This window comes from Myotis nattereri (genome assembly GCF_964212035.1).
Source record: "Myotis nattereri genome assembly, chromosome: 10".
Lineage (NCBI taxonomy): Eukaryota > Metazoa > Chordata > Mammalia > Chiroptera > Vespertilionidae > Myotis > Myotis nattereri.
In genome coordinates, this window is record NC_138085.1 from 59,385,338 (window position 1) to 59,401,539 (window position 16,202).

Here is a 16,202-nt window from a genome sequence, read left to right on the forward strand (position 1 = left end):
TCATTATTTCTTCAAATAGGTTTTCATTATCTTGCTCTCTTTCTTCTTCTGGCACACCTATAATTCGGATATTGGTACGCTTGAAGTTGTCTCAGAGGCTCCTTGCACTATCTTCATATTTTTGTATTCTTTTTGCTTTTCTGGTTGGTTGTTTTTTGCTTCTTCGTAGTTCAAATCTTTGACTTGATTCTTGGGATCCTCTAGTCTGCTGTTGGATCTCTGTATATTCTTTATTTCAGTCAGTGTATGCTTAATTTCTAATTGGTCCTTTTTCATATCCTTGAGGGTCTCACTATATTTCTTGGAGGTTTCTAGAAGATTATTGAGTAGCCTTATAAACCATGGTTTTGAACTCTATATCCAGTATTTTGCTTTCCTCCATTTCTTTCATTTGTGACCTGTTTCTTTGTCTCCACATTTTGGCTGCTTCCCTGTGTTGATAGAATGGCTTTGTGTGCTAGGTGTCCTATCGGGCCCAGTGGCTCAGTCTCCCTAATTACCTGAGGTGGACACTCTTGGTGCACCCCTTTGTGGGCTTTGTGCACAGTCTTGTTGTAGTTAAGCCTTGATTGCTGTTGGTAACACTGATAGGAATTGACCTCCAGGTCAATTGGCTGTGAGGACCAGTTGTGTCTACAATGGGAGAACTTCTGTGCTGAAGACACTCTTATGGGGCAGGACTTGCTTCAGTGGGGCTTTGGCGCTCACTGAGTCTTCCCCCTGAGTGTGTCTCTTATGGATGTGAAGAGTTGTTATCTGGATGGTCTCACTCTGACCACTGGGTAGACTGGCTCTTGGATCTCCAAGGGGGTGCAAAGCCACCAATGCCTGATGCCACCCAGCAGGAGCTACAGAGACATCTGTAGATTCCTCCTCATTGTTTGGGGTTTGGAGGTGCCCAGATGAGGCGCAGCTGTGAAGTAATGCAGGCTGCTGACGAGCCTTAGGCCTTTTGGAAGAACTGGGTTTCTCTGACCCAACTGCAGTTTGATAGGTTTTTAGGCTGAGAAAGGTCAGGCCATTAGTATGCAAAAGCCTCTGCACACAGCTTGAGTGGGGTTGTAAATTGGGTGGGACGTGGTCTCAGGGAGTCACGGGGCGGTGCAAATAGCAATGGTTACCTGCCATCAGCCCTCCCCCGATAGGTCCCTGGGTCTCTATGTCCCTCGGCCTCGTGTAGGAACAGTGAACTCTGCAAGCACCTCTGCCAGAAAGCTGCCCTCACGTTCCGGCCCAATGCCAGACAGTACAGTTTCTCTCCATGTGATTCTGGGCCCCCAGATTCTCACCCAGAACTGGATTTCAGAGCAGTCGGGAGCTTGTATCTCCCTCCCGGTTGAAAAAAACAACAGCGTACCCAGCTGCCAGACCCTTTAGCACGCACCTCCATACCTCCACACCTCTCCACCTCCTATTGGACTCAATGCGCTTTTTTCTTTCCTTCTAGTTGTAGAATTTACACTCAGCCAGCCTTCCCGTGGTTCTGGATGCTATTCGTTTTGTCTTTTAGTTGTAGTTTTAATGTGGTTGTACGCGGCAGCAAGTTCAGGTATTTACTTATGCTGCCATCTTGGTTGTCCACCATTATCACATTTTTATGATTATAAATGATACTGTTATGAACATCTTTGTACTATTTAATTTTGAATACTTGTGCAAGGGTTTCTGTAGACTAAATTTCTGGACTAGAATTCCTCGATCAAAAGAACTTGATAGAGTCCGACTGGCATAGCTCAGTGGTTGAGCATCGATCTATGAACCGGGAGGTCACGGTTCGATTCCTGGTCAGGGCACATGTCTGGTTGCGGGCTGGATTCCCTGTGTGGGGCATGTAGGAGGTGGCCAATCGATGATTCCCTCTCATCATTGCTGTTTCTATCTCCCCCTTTCCCTTCCTGTCTCTGAAATAAATAAAAATATTTTTTTTTAAAAGAAGAAATTGATAGACACTGCCAAATTAAAGTTCTGATTTGAAGAATAGGTATATACCTATTTATCCTATATAATAAAAGCCTAATATGCTAAGTGTTTGGTTGTCTGGTCGTCTGTTCAACCAGTCAAAGCAAAATATGCTAATGATAGGCTAAGGCCAGTCAACCGTTCCTTATAATGTGCACTGACCACTAGGGAGCAGATAGTCGACCATTCGCTATGATTTGCACTGACCACCAGGAGGCAGATGCTCTGACCAGTAGGTTAGCTTGCTGCTGGGGATCAGGACTGAGTGAGAAGGACCGGACATGCCCTGGAGCCCTCCTACAGTTCTTCCCTGGCTGGACAACCTCCTGATTCCCTCCCCAGCCCCAATTGTGCACCGGTGGGGGCGGGGGTCCCTCGGCCTGGCCTGTGCTCTCTCGCAATCCTGGACCCCTCGGGTAATGTCGGAGAGCCGGTTTCTGCCTGATCCTGCAGACCAGGCCAAGGGACCTCACTGGTACACGAATTCGTGCACTGGGCCTCTAGAGTGTGTGTGTGTGTGTGTGTGTGTGTGTGTGTGTGTGTGTATATATATATATATATATATATATATATGTATATATACAAGTATGGGTATTTTCTAGATGAAGGTATTGGAGAGTATACACATACATACTTATACACACATAAGAGTAACTGAATCGCCGTTAAGACTGTTTACTTTTCTTTTTAACCCTCACCCAAGGATATGCTTATTGAGTTTAGATTGGGGAAGGGAAGGAGACGGAGAGAGAGAAATATCGATTCGTTGCCTCCCATATGCACCCTGACTAGGGATTAAACCTGCAACCTAGGTATGTGCCCTGACAGGGAATTGAACCCACGACCTTTTGGTGTATGAGATGATGCTCCAACCAACTGAGCCACTGGCCAGGGCAGGGCTATTTACTTTATCAATCTACTGGGCCTGCTGCATAGTGGGCTCTGCCAAGGGAGCAGACTGTGCTCCAGTAGCTCCATTGGGTTTCTAATGGGATGTATAAGCCCCAGTCAAAAAATTTCATAAATTTGACTATGGAATCATCATTTATTAAATTTCAGCTGAATATTACTGATTAAACTGTAGATAGCATGTCCCTGCCTCCATTCTCTTCTCCATGTTACAGAAAACTGGATAGAGAATAACATAACATCCTCAGAATTGCAGCTTCCAGACAGGAAAAATTGGTACCAGTTAAGATGGGATAACAGCTTCAAAGATAACTCACTCATTGTATCTGAGCAAATAGATGGTGTGGTAGCCTGCCCATGTGAACTGTGAGCAAGATGAAAAAAATGGCATGGCAACCCTAAAAACACACTATAGAAAAAGAAGAAAAAGGCATGAAGAAGACAAAGAATCCAGCTTAGAAGAAAATACTACACACAAAGCAAAAACAAACAAAAAAAACTATATAGTTTACCATAGAAAAATGTTATTAAGGATATGAATTTAATTAAATAAGAGCTCAAAGATGAGATAACGAAACAAAATGAGGTGGAGATTCCAAATTAATGAAATAAATTGAGAATCCAAACCACACTATTACAAATCATAAGTTAGAAACATAGACAAATTAGAAAATCAAGTTCCAGCCATGGAGAAAAGATTTGAGCTAATCAAAATAAATGAGAGGTGGAGAGAGGGTTTGGAAGAACAAAGCAGTTCAAGAAGAAATAATAAATATAGGGAACAGACAAAGGAAATAAACTTAAGATGAGTTAGTGCACCTAAAATGTAAAACAAAAAATAACTCAAAGAAAAGGTAGAAATAGTTTTCCCAAATGAAGGAATTACTCAGTTTATATATTAAGAGGCTCACTATATCCTATATAATAAAAGCCTAATTTACTAAGTGTCTGGTCATCTTGTTGGCCCTTCCAACTAATCAAAGTGTAATATGCTAATGATATGCTAAGGCTGCTCAACCACTTGCTATGGTGCGCACTGACCACCGGGGGCAGACGCTCAACGCAGGAGCTACCCCCAGTGGTCAGTGTGCTCCTACAGGGGGAGCACTGCTCAGCCAGAAGCCGGGCTCATGGCTGGTAAACGCAGTGGCCTCCGCCTCCGCGGCAGCACTAAGGGTGTCCCATGGAGCGGGCCCAAGCTCTGTTAGTTGGACATCCCCTGAGGGCTCCCAGACTGCGAGAGGGTGTAGACCGGGCTGAAGGACCCCCTCCCCCCACTAGTGCACTAATTTCGTGCACCGGGCCTCTACTAAAGAAAATAATTGAATAAATTGGGGTTACAGAATAGAATATATTTATTCATTAATATATTTATAAAAGATTAATATAAGCAATAGGAGTTATACAGTGGGATCTGGGCCAAAAAAAACCAAATCTTTAAGTAAAAGAAAATTTCAAGACCTGAGATTGTGGATTAAGAAGGCCCATGTAGCCCTAGCCTGTATAGCTCAATGGATAGAGCGTCGGCCTGCGGACTGAAGGGTCCCAGGTTCGATTCCAGTTAAGGGCACATGCTCGGGTTGTGGGCTCGATCCCCAGTAGGGGGCTTGCAGGAGGCAGCCGATCAGTGATTCTCTCTCATCATTGATGTTACTCTCTCCCTCTCCCTTCCTCTCTGAAATCAATAAAAAAATATTTTTTAAATAAAGGCCCATGTATTTCCAGCATAATGTATGAGAAGACAGCCACTTCACGACACATTATTGTGAAATTTTAGATAACCAGTAATAGATGATTCTAAGGGGTTCCAGAGGGGGGTGGTGAGGAAAACATGTTCCCCAGAGAAGTCTAGGAGCCAGAATGACTCTGAACCTCTCAGGTGGGAATCAAAACAATGGAGCAATGCCTTCAAAATCCTGAAGCAAATGATTTCCAAAATTATAGTCATCATTTTAAAACATCTCTAAAATCTATTTTCCATGTACCCTTTATCAGGAATCTATTGAAGGAGATACTTAAAAAAAAAAAAAAAAAGGGAAAATAGGAGGAGGAAGTCTTGGAATCTAGAAAACAGGAGATTCAAAATCACTGAGAAGCAAAGGGAATTTACAAGGTGATGGTGTAGCAGTTGCTTCTGGGGAAAGGAACCAGTAGTGATAAGGGCAGGAGGAAGACGTAGATTTCACTGCAAATGCACTCTCATTTTGTCCGACTTATACTGTGTGCATGTGTTAGCTTTTCAACTGAAAAATGCTTTCTTCTTGCCAATTGTTAATAGTTCATGGTAAATATATGTCAATTTGAGGTGCCTATTTTAAATGAACAGAGTATGTTTGCATAGTGTTAATTTGTGCTTCTGTTTGTTAGATTCTGCAGCAGCTAAGATATATACCACCAATAATTTACATGCTTGTGTTTTACAGAGTTACGTCCGTTTGGGAGAATAGTCTCCAGATCACCACAATTTCTAGTTTTCTAGGAACATGGCTTGGAGCCTTTCCTATTCCACTCGATTGGGAAAGGCCATGGCAGGTTGGTTTTAGCTACTTAAAGCTACAAGATAAATGTTTTTACAATCATAAAACTGATGACGCTAACATAGATTTTATTTATTTATTTATTTATTTATTTATTTATTTATGTAAATTGTTTTGTTTAATGAAGTAGCAATGTCGGTTCTATCTTCCAGGACGGTTTTGCTTTTTTTCTACATATATAGGTGAATAAACAAGCTTAGTTTAAAAAAAAAAAAAAAAGCTAGAAGTTGCAGGAATTCCCTATTTTTAACCTTGATATTCATTGCCTTTGTGGCCTTAGAGTCATACTTTTGTTAATGTGATTGATGGCCAAATTATGTTGATCTTGAAATATTTTTTAAAAGCATGTAGCAAAGTAGGTTTTTAAAAGGGGTACATGATATAGATGGAAGCTCATTAACACCAGGTTTTCGACTTCCTATCCCAATAGGATTTGGCTAAATAAGCTAGGTAAAGCACTATGAGATAAGTGTTCTTTTTATCCCCATTTTACAGATGAAGAAACTGGTACCAAGGAGATACATAATATTTTAAAGTTCACTGGGCTAGTAATGCATATATCATTATTTAATGTTTAATGGCTTAGTAGTATGCCATTATAGAGTTATTCTAAAATTTATTTAACAAACTCACTATTGGTCTTTTAGGTATTGTCAATATTTTACTATTATAAACAGTGTTATCATAAACATCTTTGACTCTGTATCTTCACAGATTTTCCCAATTATGTCCTTAAGATAATTTTCCCTAAATGGAATTGTGCTTTTAAAAATATATTTTTCTTTTTCCAACATGAAGAAAGTTTTTTTCTGATTACAGAGACTGTATATACACTGTATTTAGAAAACTTAAGCAATATTAATAGTTACAAAGAAAGTGAAAATTACTCAATGTCCAGCCACTTAGATGCCTTTAAACTTTGGACTTTAATACTACTATCTCCAAAATGGAATTAAACCAGATAATCAAATCTCTTCTGAGCATACTTATTTCTTAAAAAGCAAAATTGATTGAGATTGTCTTTAAAACAATTTAAAGTTATTTTAAAAATATTTGTACTTATTCCCATTAGATACCAGATAAATGAAGCATTGTTATGTTTTAAAATCCTTTTTGTTTTCTCTGGTCTTATTAGGTTAAAAATTTAATATTTGGGAAACATATATTTATTTTCCACAGTCACAGATGCCACAGATAATTTTTTCATAAATTGAAGCTAGGGATCATAAGGATTATAACTAAGTGAATTACTACAAATAATGCTAGAGTGAGGGATGAAATTTAAATTATGGATTTAATTGTTGAAGAGTAGCCTATTTTTAGGTTACTTGGTATTTCTGTTATCAAAGGTATTAAGCAGTGTTTTGGTAGACCAAAATAAAATATTAATTTATATGAATATGCCACATTCCAAACATGGATAAAAAACTATAATATTTAACTGACTTAAAACGGTTTTATTTATTTTTTTTAATCCTCACCCAAGGATATTTTTCCATTGATTTTTAGACAGAGTGGAAGAGAGAGGGATAGAGAGAAACATCAATGTGAGAGAAACACAAGGATTGGTTGCCTCCTGCACACGCCCTGAACAGGGCCTGGGCTGGGGAGGAGCCTGCAACGGAGGTACGTGCCCTTGACTAGAACTGAACCTGGGACCCCTCGGTCTGCAGGCCGACACTCTATCCACTGAGCCAAACCGTCCAGGGCCAGAACACGGTTTTGGATTTAAAAGGTGGGTTCATTGTAAGGCAGTCCTGTTGACAATGGTCTGCTCGCAGGACTTTCAATGTGAGAGAATAGTGCTTTCCAAATTAACTCATTTGCATGATCTTAGCAAGAACCATTTAGCATTACTTTGACAAAAAGTTCCAGACTGGAGACTACACATCTCACTACAGACAGCTGTTCCCAGGTATGTACTGTTAGGCATAGGAGAGTGGTAGAGTATACACGGATCAGTGCAGATTTACAACTAAAGAAATATGTCCACATGGGTAGATCATCTGCATGTACTCCTATATCAGACAATAGCATTTGCTTTAGGAACATCTGGAAAAACATCACAATCAAATTCAGAGGAAAATATGGTCATTTAAAACCAGTAGAAGTTTAGCAGGCTTTGAAAGATGAATTGTCATGCAAATGCAAATTTGTGATAAGCACAATAAATACATTAAAAAATAGCTTGCGAGGAATTAATTATAACTGGCTGCCTGGGTTTAACCTTCCTTTTTTATCTGAAAGAGCCAGTAATCCTAATGGTTGTTGCTTTGTTCTAAGTGTTCTAGGTCCTCTGATCTGCAGATAGGGTGGTTTCCCCATGATATCTGTGATGACATATATCTCTCCAAAAATTATATATTGCAACACATATTTTTAAAAATTTATTTAAAAATATTCTGAATGAAATAATCTTAGTTTGTACCTTAACAGCTTGGTTTATAGTAGAGGCTCAATAAATAGTTATGAATGAATGGAGTCATTCATATGAGACTTAAGAATGACAGATGTCTCCTAGTGGTTGGTGTAGAACCAATTTCTGTACTTACACTTCTTAAACTTATAAAAATGACAACTAGGAGCAGGAATCCCCCCCCCCCTTTTTTAAGGGGAGGGTGCATCTATAATAATCTATAATAATAAAAGGATAACATGCTAATTAGACTGGATATCAAGGACGTCATTTCGTACGTCCTGGATGAAGCCGAGGCCAGAGGGAAGCCCAGGTCCCGGGCGCCTGTGGGCGGCCAGAGGGAAGCCAGCCCAGGTCCTGGGTGCCAGAGGGAAGCCAGTGCCAGCAGCTGGGGGAAGGAAGGCCTACTCTTGCACGAATTTTGTGCATCGGGCCTCTAGTATAGTAATACAGTGAATGAAGTGTGTATTCTCTTGTAAACTTCATACTCTCCAGACATTTCATGTAAAGAATAGCATGTATTAAAAATTACAGCATTGCGAAGGCAAGGGAATAGTTCCTACAGCAGGGTATTAACATTGCTCATGAACAAATTTATTTATTCTAAACTGCTGGTTCTAATTATTACCTAGCAGTGTCAGTTACCTAAGAAATACTTATATTATTTATCACATAAGTTTAATTTTTTCAAGTTAGGACATGTGATATACAAAATTATACCAATGCATTGTACTTTACAACTTCCATGACAGTTTTAAAATACTATTTTATTAAGTACAATAGCTCCATGCTTTAAGTACAAGAGGTGCTGTTATTCCTGCATTGCCCATTGAGAAACTGAGGCTCAGGTGTTCAGTGACCTGACGGGAGTTATACGGACAGTACGTGGCTGACTTGGCACTGCAGACTCAGATCTTTCTCAGCCCACTGTCCCATGCTCCTTCCCAGAAAAGCAAACTAAAACTCCCAAGTAAAATATGAAGTATTTTTTAAAGTAGCCTAATAATTATTTCAAAACTTTCTGTTGAGTATGTATAACTAGTTTCAACAGAAATCATAATTATATAATCATAATTACCTAATAAATACCTGATCATCACTTTAGGAAATCTGCAGCTTATACCCTGCCAGTCAGTGACATATCAAACTAGCTGTTCCATAGAGTATCAGAAAGTGTGGGTATCACTTTAATGACATTACAAGGTTAAACATCTATTTGTACTTAATATATACTAAATGGACCTATATAATATTGTGCATTTTATAATTAAGTAAAATGTATTAAAATTGTTGACTCTCAAATCACAGAACAACAAATGCCGTCTACAGCACTAAAAATAATCCTTAAAGTGAGGAAACCAAAAATGTAAAGGGTCGTCATATTTCTTTGGCTACTAGAACAGTTAGTAAAAATACTTGTTAGAGCGATGGGGTTCTTAACCAGGAGTCCATAGATGGGCTTCAGAGGCCTGTGAACCTCTGAATTATAGGCACTTTGTATATATATATGATATATCTGGATAGTGTTTGACAAGGAAGCATGAATTCTGTTAGGTGTCATTTTTAAAATTTATTTTTAAAGTACTTAAAATTTGGGCAGGACCTTGTTTTTTAAATAGGAGCAGCTTTAGAAATCTCAGCTGTAAAGATTTGGGGAATGATGACTTTCTGTATTGTAAAAACTTATACAGGATGGGGCAAAAGTAGGTTTACAGTTGTGAGTTCATGGAAGTTTATTATGTTATTTATTCATTATTGTATTATTTTCCATACAAACAACTGTAAACCTACTTTTTCCCCATGCTGTATGTACCCATTAGGAATATGAACTAAAAGATTATCATCAAGTATAGCTCACATGTATTAGTCACTTTGTACTGTGTGACAGGTACTGATCTAGGTGTGGTTGTAAATTCCGCATAGTGCATTCTCTCATATAGTCATTACAGCAACCCCAGGAGGTGAGTTTTGTGATGATCCTCATTTTGCAGATGAGAAACCATGGCACGTAACGATTAGGTGACTTACCCAGAGTCACTTATTTTAACAAGTGGCAGAGTTGAGACTCATTCAGTCTAATACAAAAACCAGTGTTCTTAATCCCTATTCTGTACTACTCAGAACATGCTTTGAAAAATATTGAATAAGCCTGGTGGTGTGGCTCAGTTCATTGGGGTGTCATCCTGTACACTGAAATGGTTGTGGGTTCGATTTCCAGGCAGGGCACATACCCAGGTTGCAGGTTCAATCCCTGGTCGGGGCGAGTATGGGAGGCAACTGATCAATGTCTCTCTCATATGTTTCTCTCTCTCCCCCTTCCTCTCTCTAAAAGAAAAAAATCAATTAAAAAAATCAAACACTACATAGATATATTAGCACATTTCGCTTTCCTAAAATGAGCAGAGTTCTACAGCAATGCCTGATCAGAGAGAGCAGTGTGGTCTTTAGGTGGGAATAAGCTTGTGTAATTTTGAAGTGCCTTTCAACCAGAAATATATCAGTTTGTTTAACAGAGAAAACACAAAATTATAACTGTGTTCTTTATTAATAATTTTTTATCTTATAAGGATTTAATTGTTTTATTTCTGAGAAATTTCCAGATGCCATGTACCCAGAACCTATACTATTAGGCCATTGTTAAAGCTGATTATTTTAAGAGAACACTGACCTTTTCTAAGTGGTGAAAAATATGAATTATTTGGTATAAATTATAATAGCACACTAAGTAAAATACTTTCTTCACATGATGTAACTGTTCATTTTTAAAAATTTTTTTTTGCTTGTTTTTCCTTTATTTTTATTTTTTTCCATCACCATTTATCCCCCTTATACCCTTTCCCACCTCTATCCACCCCACTCCCTCCCCTGCAATGTTAATTTTAATAATTTTACCTACGTACATTATATTATCTTTGTTATGCAACAGAGTTGTTATTTTTTTCTCTATTTTATGATTTAAAATTTTTTTAAACTTATAAAAATTGGATAAAAAGATGACGGTCATTTTGGTGGCAAAGACTTGTGAATGACTTCCTTTACATGGATGTCTTTGAGTTTTCAATTTTCCTTAAACAAAACAAGATAATTAATTATACATAGCCATCTCAGATTACTACAATTTGGAGAAATATTTGTAGCAATGCAGTGAATCGTCTGTTCAGTAGATGATACCATGTGTTGTTTTTGGTCCTTTTAGGCATGAAGAATGTTAAATAGAAACATCTTTATATGTGCGACAAGCAAATAGTTTTAAATACAAACTTCAAGATCTAGTTATGAAATACATGATTAAGATAGGATTATTTGACAGGTTAATAGGAATTCTGTTGCCATAGTATAGGTTTAAATTTTTAAAACAATTGTAAAAATGTTAATAAGAAATTGCTCGAGAAAAAACATTATTAGTGGGCAACCTCTCCCAACTCCCTTCAACTACTCCGTTTGCCATTCCCTATCTTGGTCTACAAAAATCAGAGAAGTTACCCTTGTATAAAGAAATTCTCTTTAAAAAGTGACCATGTTACAATTAAGGATCACTCAAGAAAGTCTGATCCATCAGTAGGAAACAATCTCATAGCCAGTCCAATATTTTAATTTGCTGAAGGCATGGATTTCTTGAGACATTTAATAAATGTTCAAGAAGCTTTACTTCCTCATTAGACAAAACTTTTTAAACGATATTTATTTCATTTCTGGCATTCCACCAGAGGTGATGTACACCAACTGCTTAAAGATTATGTGTGTGAATGTCTGTATGTGTTTAGAAACAAAGAGCCACACTGAAATTACAAAGTGATTAAAATAGAATTTAGTAACCCAAATTGGAATTTGGCTGGAATTCCCAAGGGGTTATATTTCTCCCTATTCTTGGACAGCATGCTTTTTAACAAAGTGCAGATGCTTACACTTGGCCAATGATGAATAGACTCACAGCATGAGAAACAGAGGAAAGAGTATTATCCCAAATGTTTACACAGGGTGTTAAATTAAACTATTAAGGTAAGAAGTTCAATGCTTTACATATTTAGTAAACTATGCATGTTATTTTATTTGCAACCCCATGTGTTAAGATGGGACACTGTTAAATTAACAATCACTTAAAAAGCAACAACCAACAAACCAGTATTTAATTTGGTACTTAAAATTAATAATTAAAAATCAAATGGAAGCAATGTCTAAAGTAACTAAGATAATTCACAATAAAAACCATCATTCAGGCTCTGCTTATGGAAATATGATAATTTGAAATCGGCTAACCTAAAATGTACCCTTAGAAATAGAATGAGGGTTAAGTTAGCAAAGTGTTAAATAAGATTTCAGGGAGCCACAAAAATTACTTATAAGAACTTCAGAACTGATTATATATAAAAAATATTAACTAAGTTTAAGTTCATTCATAGGTGACCTTATTTGAAGCAGTGTGTTTGCACTCATTAGTAAAATTCAAGTCACTAAGGTATTTTTGAAGTATTTTATTTCCCAGATATTTCATTTCTTTGAATTAGTTGTTCAGTGACTAGTCTGAATTTCTATGAAGACCTAATGAAGATGTGTTTCTGGAAAGAAGGCAATTTTCTACAATCTGAAAACAAATGACTAGAAAACAAATCTTTGGTTTTTAGGAAAAGTGGCAGGGAGGATTTTGCAAAAAGAAATACTCAAGAACCAAAGCAATGGAAAGGCTCTTAGTAAGCAATGGGAAACTCCAAACCCCACCAAGGTCAATAGAGTACCTAAGGCACCTCAGGTCTGGATGATACAATCATCTTTGCTTAAAGTTCTAATAATCTATGCACAGGATTGTTCCATCTTAAGAATGTGAAGCTGAAAATAAAAATAATGTGAAGCTGAAAAGGTAATGGCCAACCGTTGTTAATTGTGAAGAAGAGAATCATAAGAGTTGATAAAAGTGAGTGACATTGGAGACCACCTGTTCCACGTCCGTATTTATAGATGAGGAAACTGAGGCCCGTTCATGAAACAGGTGATGACAGAACTGTGTTTCCAGGTTCCCAAGTCTGTTTCTCTTAGGGTAGGACAAATTCTAGATTTTAACTTTCATTGGCTAGTAAAACAAAACCAAGTGTGAGGAGTTCAGGGATGTGAGTTTGAGAAAAAGTAAATTCCTATCAAATCCCCAAAGACAGGTTGGAAATGCATAATACCTTACTGTCTTAATTCCTTTATACCATGTGTTGGACAACTTAGCTAATATACTAATTGATTTATACAATTCCTTTCAGTTCTATCTAAAACCAGCAAACCAAAAGTAAATGAGAACATTACATGAGATTCCTTTTAAGCATACATAAGGCCATGGTACTTAATATGAACTACCGCTTCATGGGAGAAAGAAGACATCCACTGTCCAGTTCTGAGAGAAAGCTCCTGACTAGTTACCCAGTAGACTCTCTACTCTTCAGTGTGGAAGATGATGCTTATGTTTTTAAATCTCTACAAAGCTCACAGACAAGCCATTGCATCCTAGATTTGTGACTGATATGAGTATTTAAGGCTGTCATTTTCAAGTATAAAAGTTTAATGTTCCATTAACCAATCTATGCAGTAGACATAGCTATAAGCTCAAGTCATGGAAATTAACAGGAGCCTACCAAAGACAAAATCATAATTTTGGCAACAGCAAGTTTAAATGTAGAAAAGGCTGGGTGGGTGGGGGCGGGGGGGAGGGGGTGGAGAATGCATGGATGAGATTATGCCTTTCTGAACCGCATTGGTTTGTTCACACTGAAACTGTCTAACTCTGTTGTCTGTTGCATGGTATGTGGAATAAGGCAGATCCACAGCAGAAACTTAAATAGGTAACAGATGGTAATAAAACGGTTCACCTCTAACACGGTTCTATAGCCTGTTCCCCCAGAGAAAGGTTAGAAGTGGTTCAAGTATGCCAAATAAGCTTCACAGATAACATGAAGTTTTTAAAAACAGGGCCTTTCACCTAGGGACCAACATGCACTGTTTGTAGATGGAATAAATGAACATTATTTACTTCTGGCTTGGTGTAATATTGTGAAATGTAATGTGGCTGGAACAGAATGGGTGTCTGGAAGCTGGTATTTTGTTTAACTTACACTCTGGGCATTTGACTTAAGTTGTAGTTCTGTAACTTCTACTAGGGTTCCAATATCTATCTGAAAGGTAACATCAGTTTTATAATGGAAGCAATTGCTTTGTTATAAATTGCATGTAACATGCTTATAATTCTAGGTCATTTCACCTTAACACAATTTAAAGTTTCGTATGGTTTGGTCATCATACACACTTCTCATTTCATTTGATATACAAGCCAATTTGGAAATTCACAAACAAAATTACCAACTTCAGAGAGCTAAATTGAGTCCAAGATTATGGCAAAGTCTGACCCAAAATTTTAATTTGTAAGTTTAGCATGTGTCTCATGCAGTTTGGGAGCATCAAACTAAATCTACAGTTGCCAGAAGCCTTGTTACAGTTGAATGCACATTAACTAAAACGTGTACATTTTTTAGTGTTCGTGATAAATGCAGTTATGACCTTATTACACTTTTGGCATTCTTTAAGAAAGCACATTAAGCTTTAATATAGAAATATTTAGGTTACACTTAACTTGTGCTCAAGTAATAATAAAACATTTGTTCTCTTTGATCTCATACATTCTCTCCTCAGGTGTGGCCCATCTCCTGCACGCTCGGAGCGACCTTTGGCTATGTGGCTGGCCTCATTATTTCACCATTCTGGATATACTGGAACAGAAAGCAGCTTACATACAAGAACAATTAAGTGGAACAAAGGAAGATTTTTTGTGTGTGCAGATTCCATAAAGACTGTGCAGAAATGTATATGGTCTAAGCCAGGCAGTCCCATTTACAGCACTGTTTTTTATGTAGTTACATGATGTGATTGTAGCTTTTTAAACTATGAAACCCCTGAGAGATTGTACCTTCTAGTTGAAATAAAGTATTTATAATAGATTGTGGCTTCAGATGCTGTTTGCTGCTTCTTGGACCTTTTAGAAACATTCTTAATGAACTTTATAGAATTCTGAGGACAGGGTTGTTTCTCATTCAAGTTTTAAACTGCTTCAGTATTTATAAGAGGTCTGGGTAGAGCTGTAGCATTTCATATGCTTTCTTAGAGAGAAATGGAGTGTTTCGTTGGCCACTGAAGATGTTTTCACGTAATCAAACAACAGTTTATACATCTTGATCCTATTCTTTTTTTTACTGTATGTTTCTTTGGAGTTAAAATGGCTATGATAGCCTCATCAAAAACAGTCTTCAATCCCTTCTGGGTTAAAGCTGAACATTCCACATAGCAGCACGCTCCTATCTGGGAGGGAGAAAAAGAACAAACACAAATACATAAAATCTTTTTCCACAACTGGTATGACACAGACACCATTATAAGGAACATTAAAAATATAGTAGCTATGCAAAAAGAATGAAATCAAAATACTCAAGATAGCTAACTGTTAAGTTACTAGTACTGTATATATCCTTCCAGACATTTTGGGAATAATTCTTTCATCAAACATTTACTGAGTACCTATCCTATGCCAAGCACTGCTTTAGGTGCTGGGGATACTGTCAGTGAACTAAACAATTGAGCCAGGTCCCTGCTGTGTGATGCTTACATTTGCTTAAGTTCTGGGGGAATATTTAGGTTACACTTAAATAGGGATGGTGGCACATGCTCTGGAGAAAAAGATAGCAGAGTGAGGAAGATGGGGAGAGCAGAGGGCGGTGGTGGTGGTCAGGAAGCTCTACAGGGTGACATTTGAGCAGTGAGGGATAACTAGAGGAAGCATAGCTAGGCAGATGGAGCCCAGCTGCAAAGGCCCTGATGGAGGAGCTTGCTTGGAGCGATCCAGCAACGCTAAAGAAGCCACAGTGGCAGGAGGGAGTGAGTGCGGGTCAGGGGAGGGTGGTGGATGGCAAGAGATGAGGTCAGTGAGGTGGCCTTGAGGCCACTCTAAAGACCTTGGCTTCTACATTGGGGGAAACCATTCATTCATTGAAAATGTAATGAGCACTTTTATTTGCCAAATGAGAGAATATAGTGAAGAATAAAAAAGTCTCTACTGGTGAAGCTTCCATTTTAGAGGGAGAAGACCATGAACTAATAAATACGGAGGTAGAATGTCACAGGGTATTATGTGGTCTGCAGAAAAATGGAGAAGCGAGATAGGTAATGAGTAGGGATGAAATCAAGGCAAGGTCTCATTGACAAAGTGATTGAGCAGAGATCTGAAAGGAGAAAGAATAAATAATGTTCCAGAGGGAAGAACATTCCAGGCAGAGGGAGCAGCAAAATTCCAACCCTGAGGCAGAAGGGAACAGCAAGGAGCTCACGTGCCTGAGTACGCAGAGAGGTACCAGGGGCCA

General features: G+C 38.1%; 2 protein-coding genes across 3 annotated transcripts in view; one reads left to right on the top strand and one right to left on the bottom strand.

The window, feature by feature from the left end:
• Positions 1 to 14,800, top strand: part of PIGF (phosphatidylinositol glycan anchor biosynthesis class F) — a 28,082-nt gene extending 13,282 nt beyond the window's left edge. Inside the window, exons 5-6 of one of the 2 annotated variants that reach the window (XM_081100548.1) lie at positions 5,292 to 5,404; positions 14,485 to 14,800. In XM_081100548.1, coding sequence (XP_080956674.1) covers positions 5,292 to 5,404; positions 14,485 to 14,639 — 268 coding nt within the window. In that variant the 3' untranslated portion in view covers positions 14,640 to 14,800. The remainder of the gene's footprint in view (positions 1 to 5,291; positions 5,405 to 14,484) is intronic. The other variant, XM_081100547.1, reaches the window with a different exon arrangement.
• RHOQ (ras homolog family member Q) overlaps positions 11,845 to 16,202 on the bottom strand; it is a 32,571-nt gene continuing 28,213 nt past the window's right edge. The window contains exon 5 of the mRNA XM_081100549.1: positions 11,845 to 15,147. Within this exon, the coding sequence (XP_080956675.1) occupies positions 14,992 to 15,147 (156 nt within the window). The 3' untranslated portion in view covers positions 11,845 to 14,991. The remainder of the gene's footprint in view (positions 15,148 to 16,202) is intronic.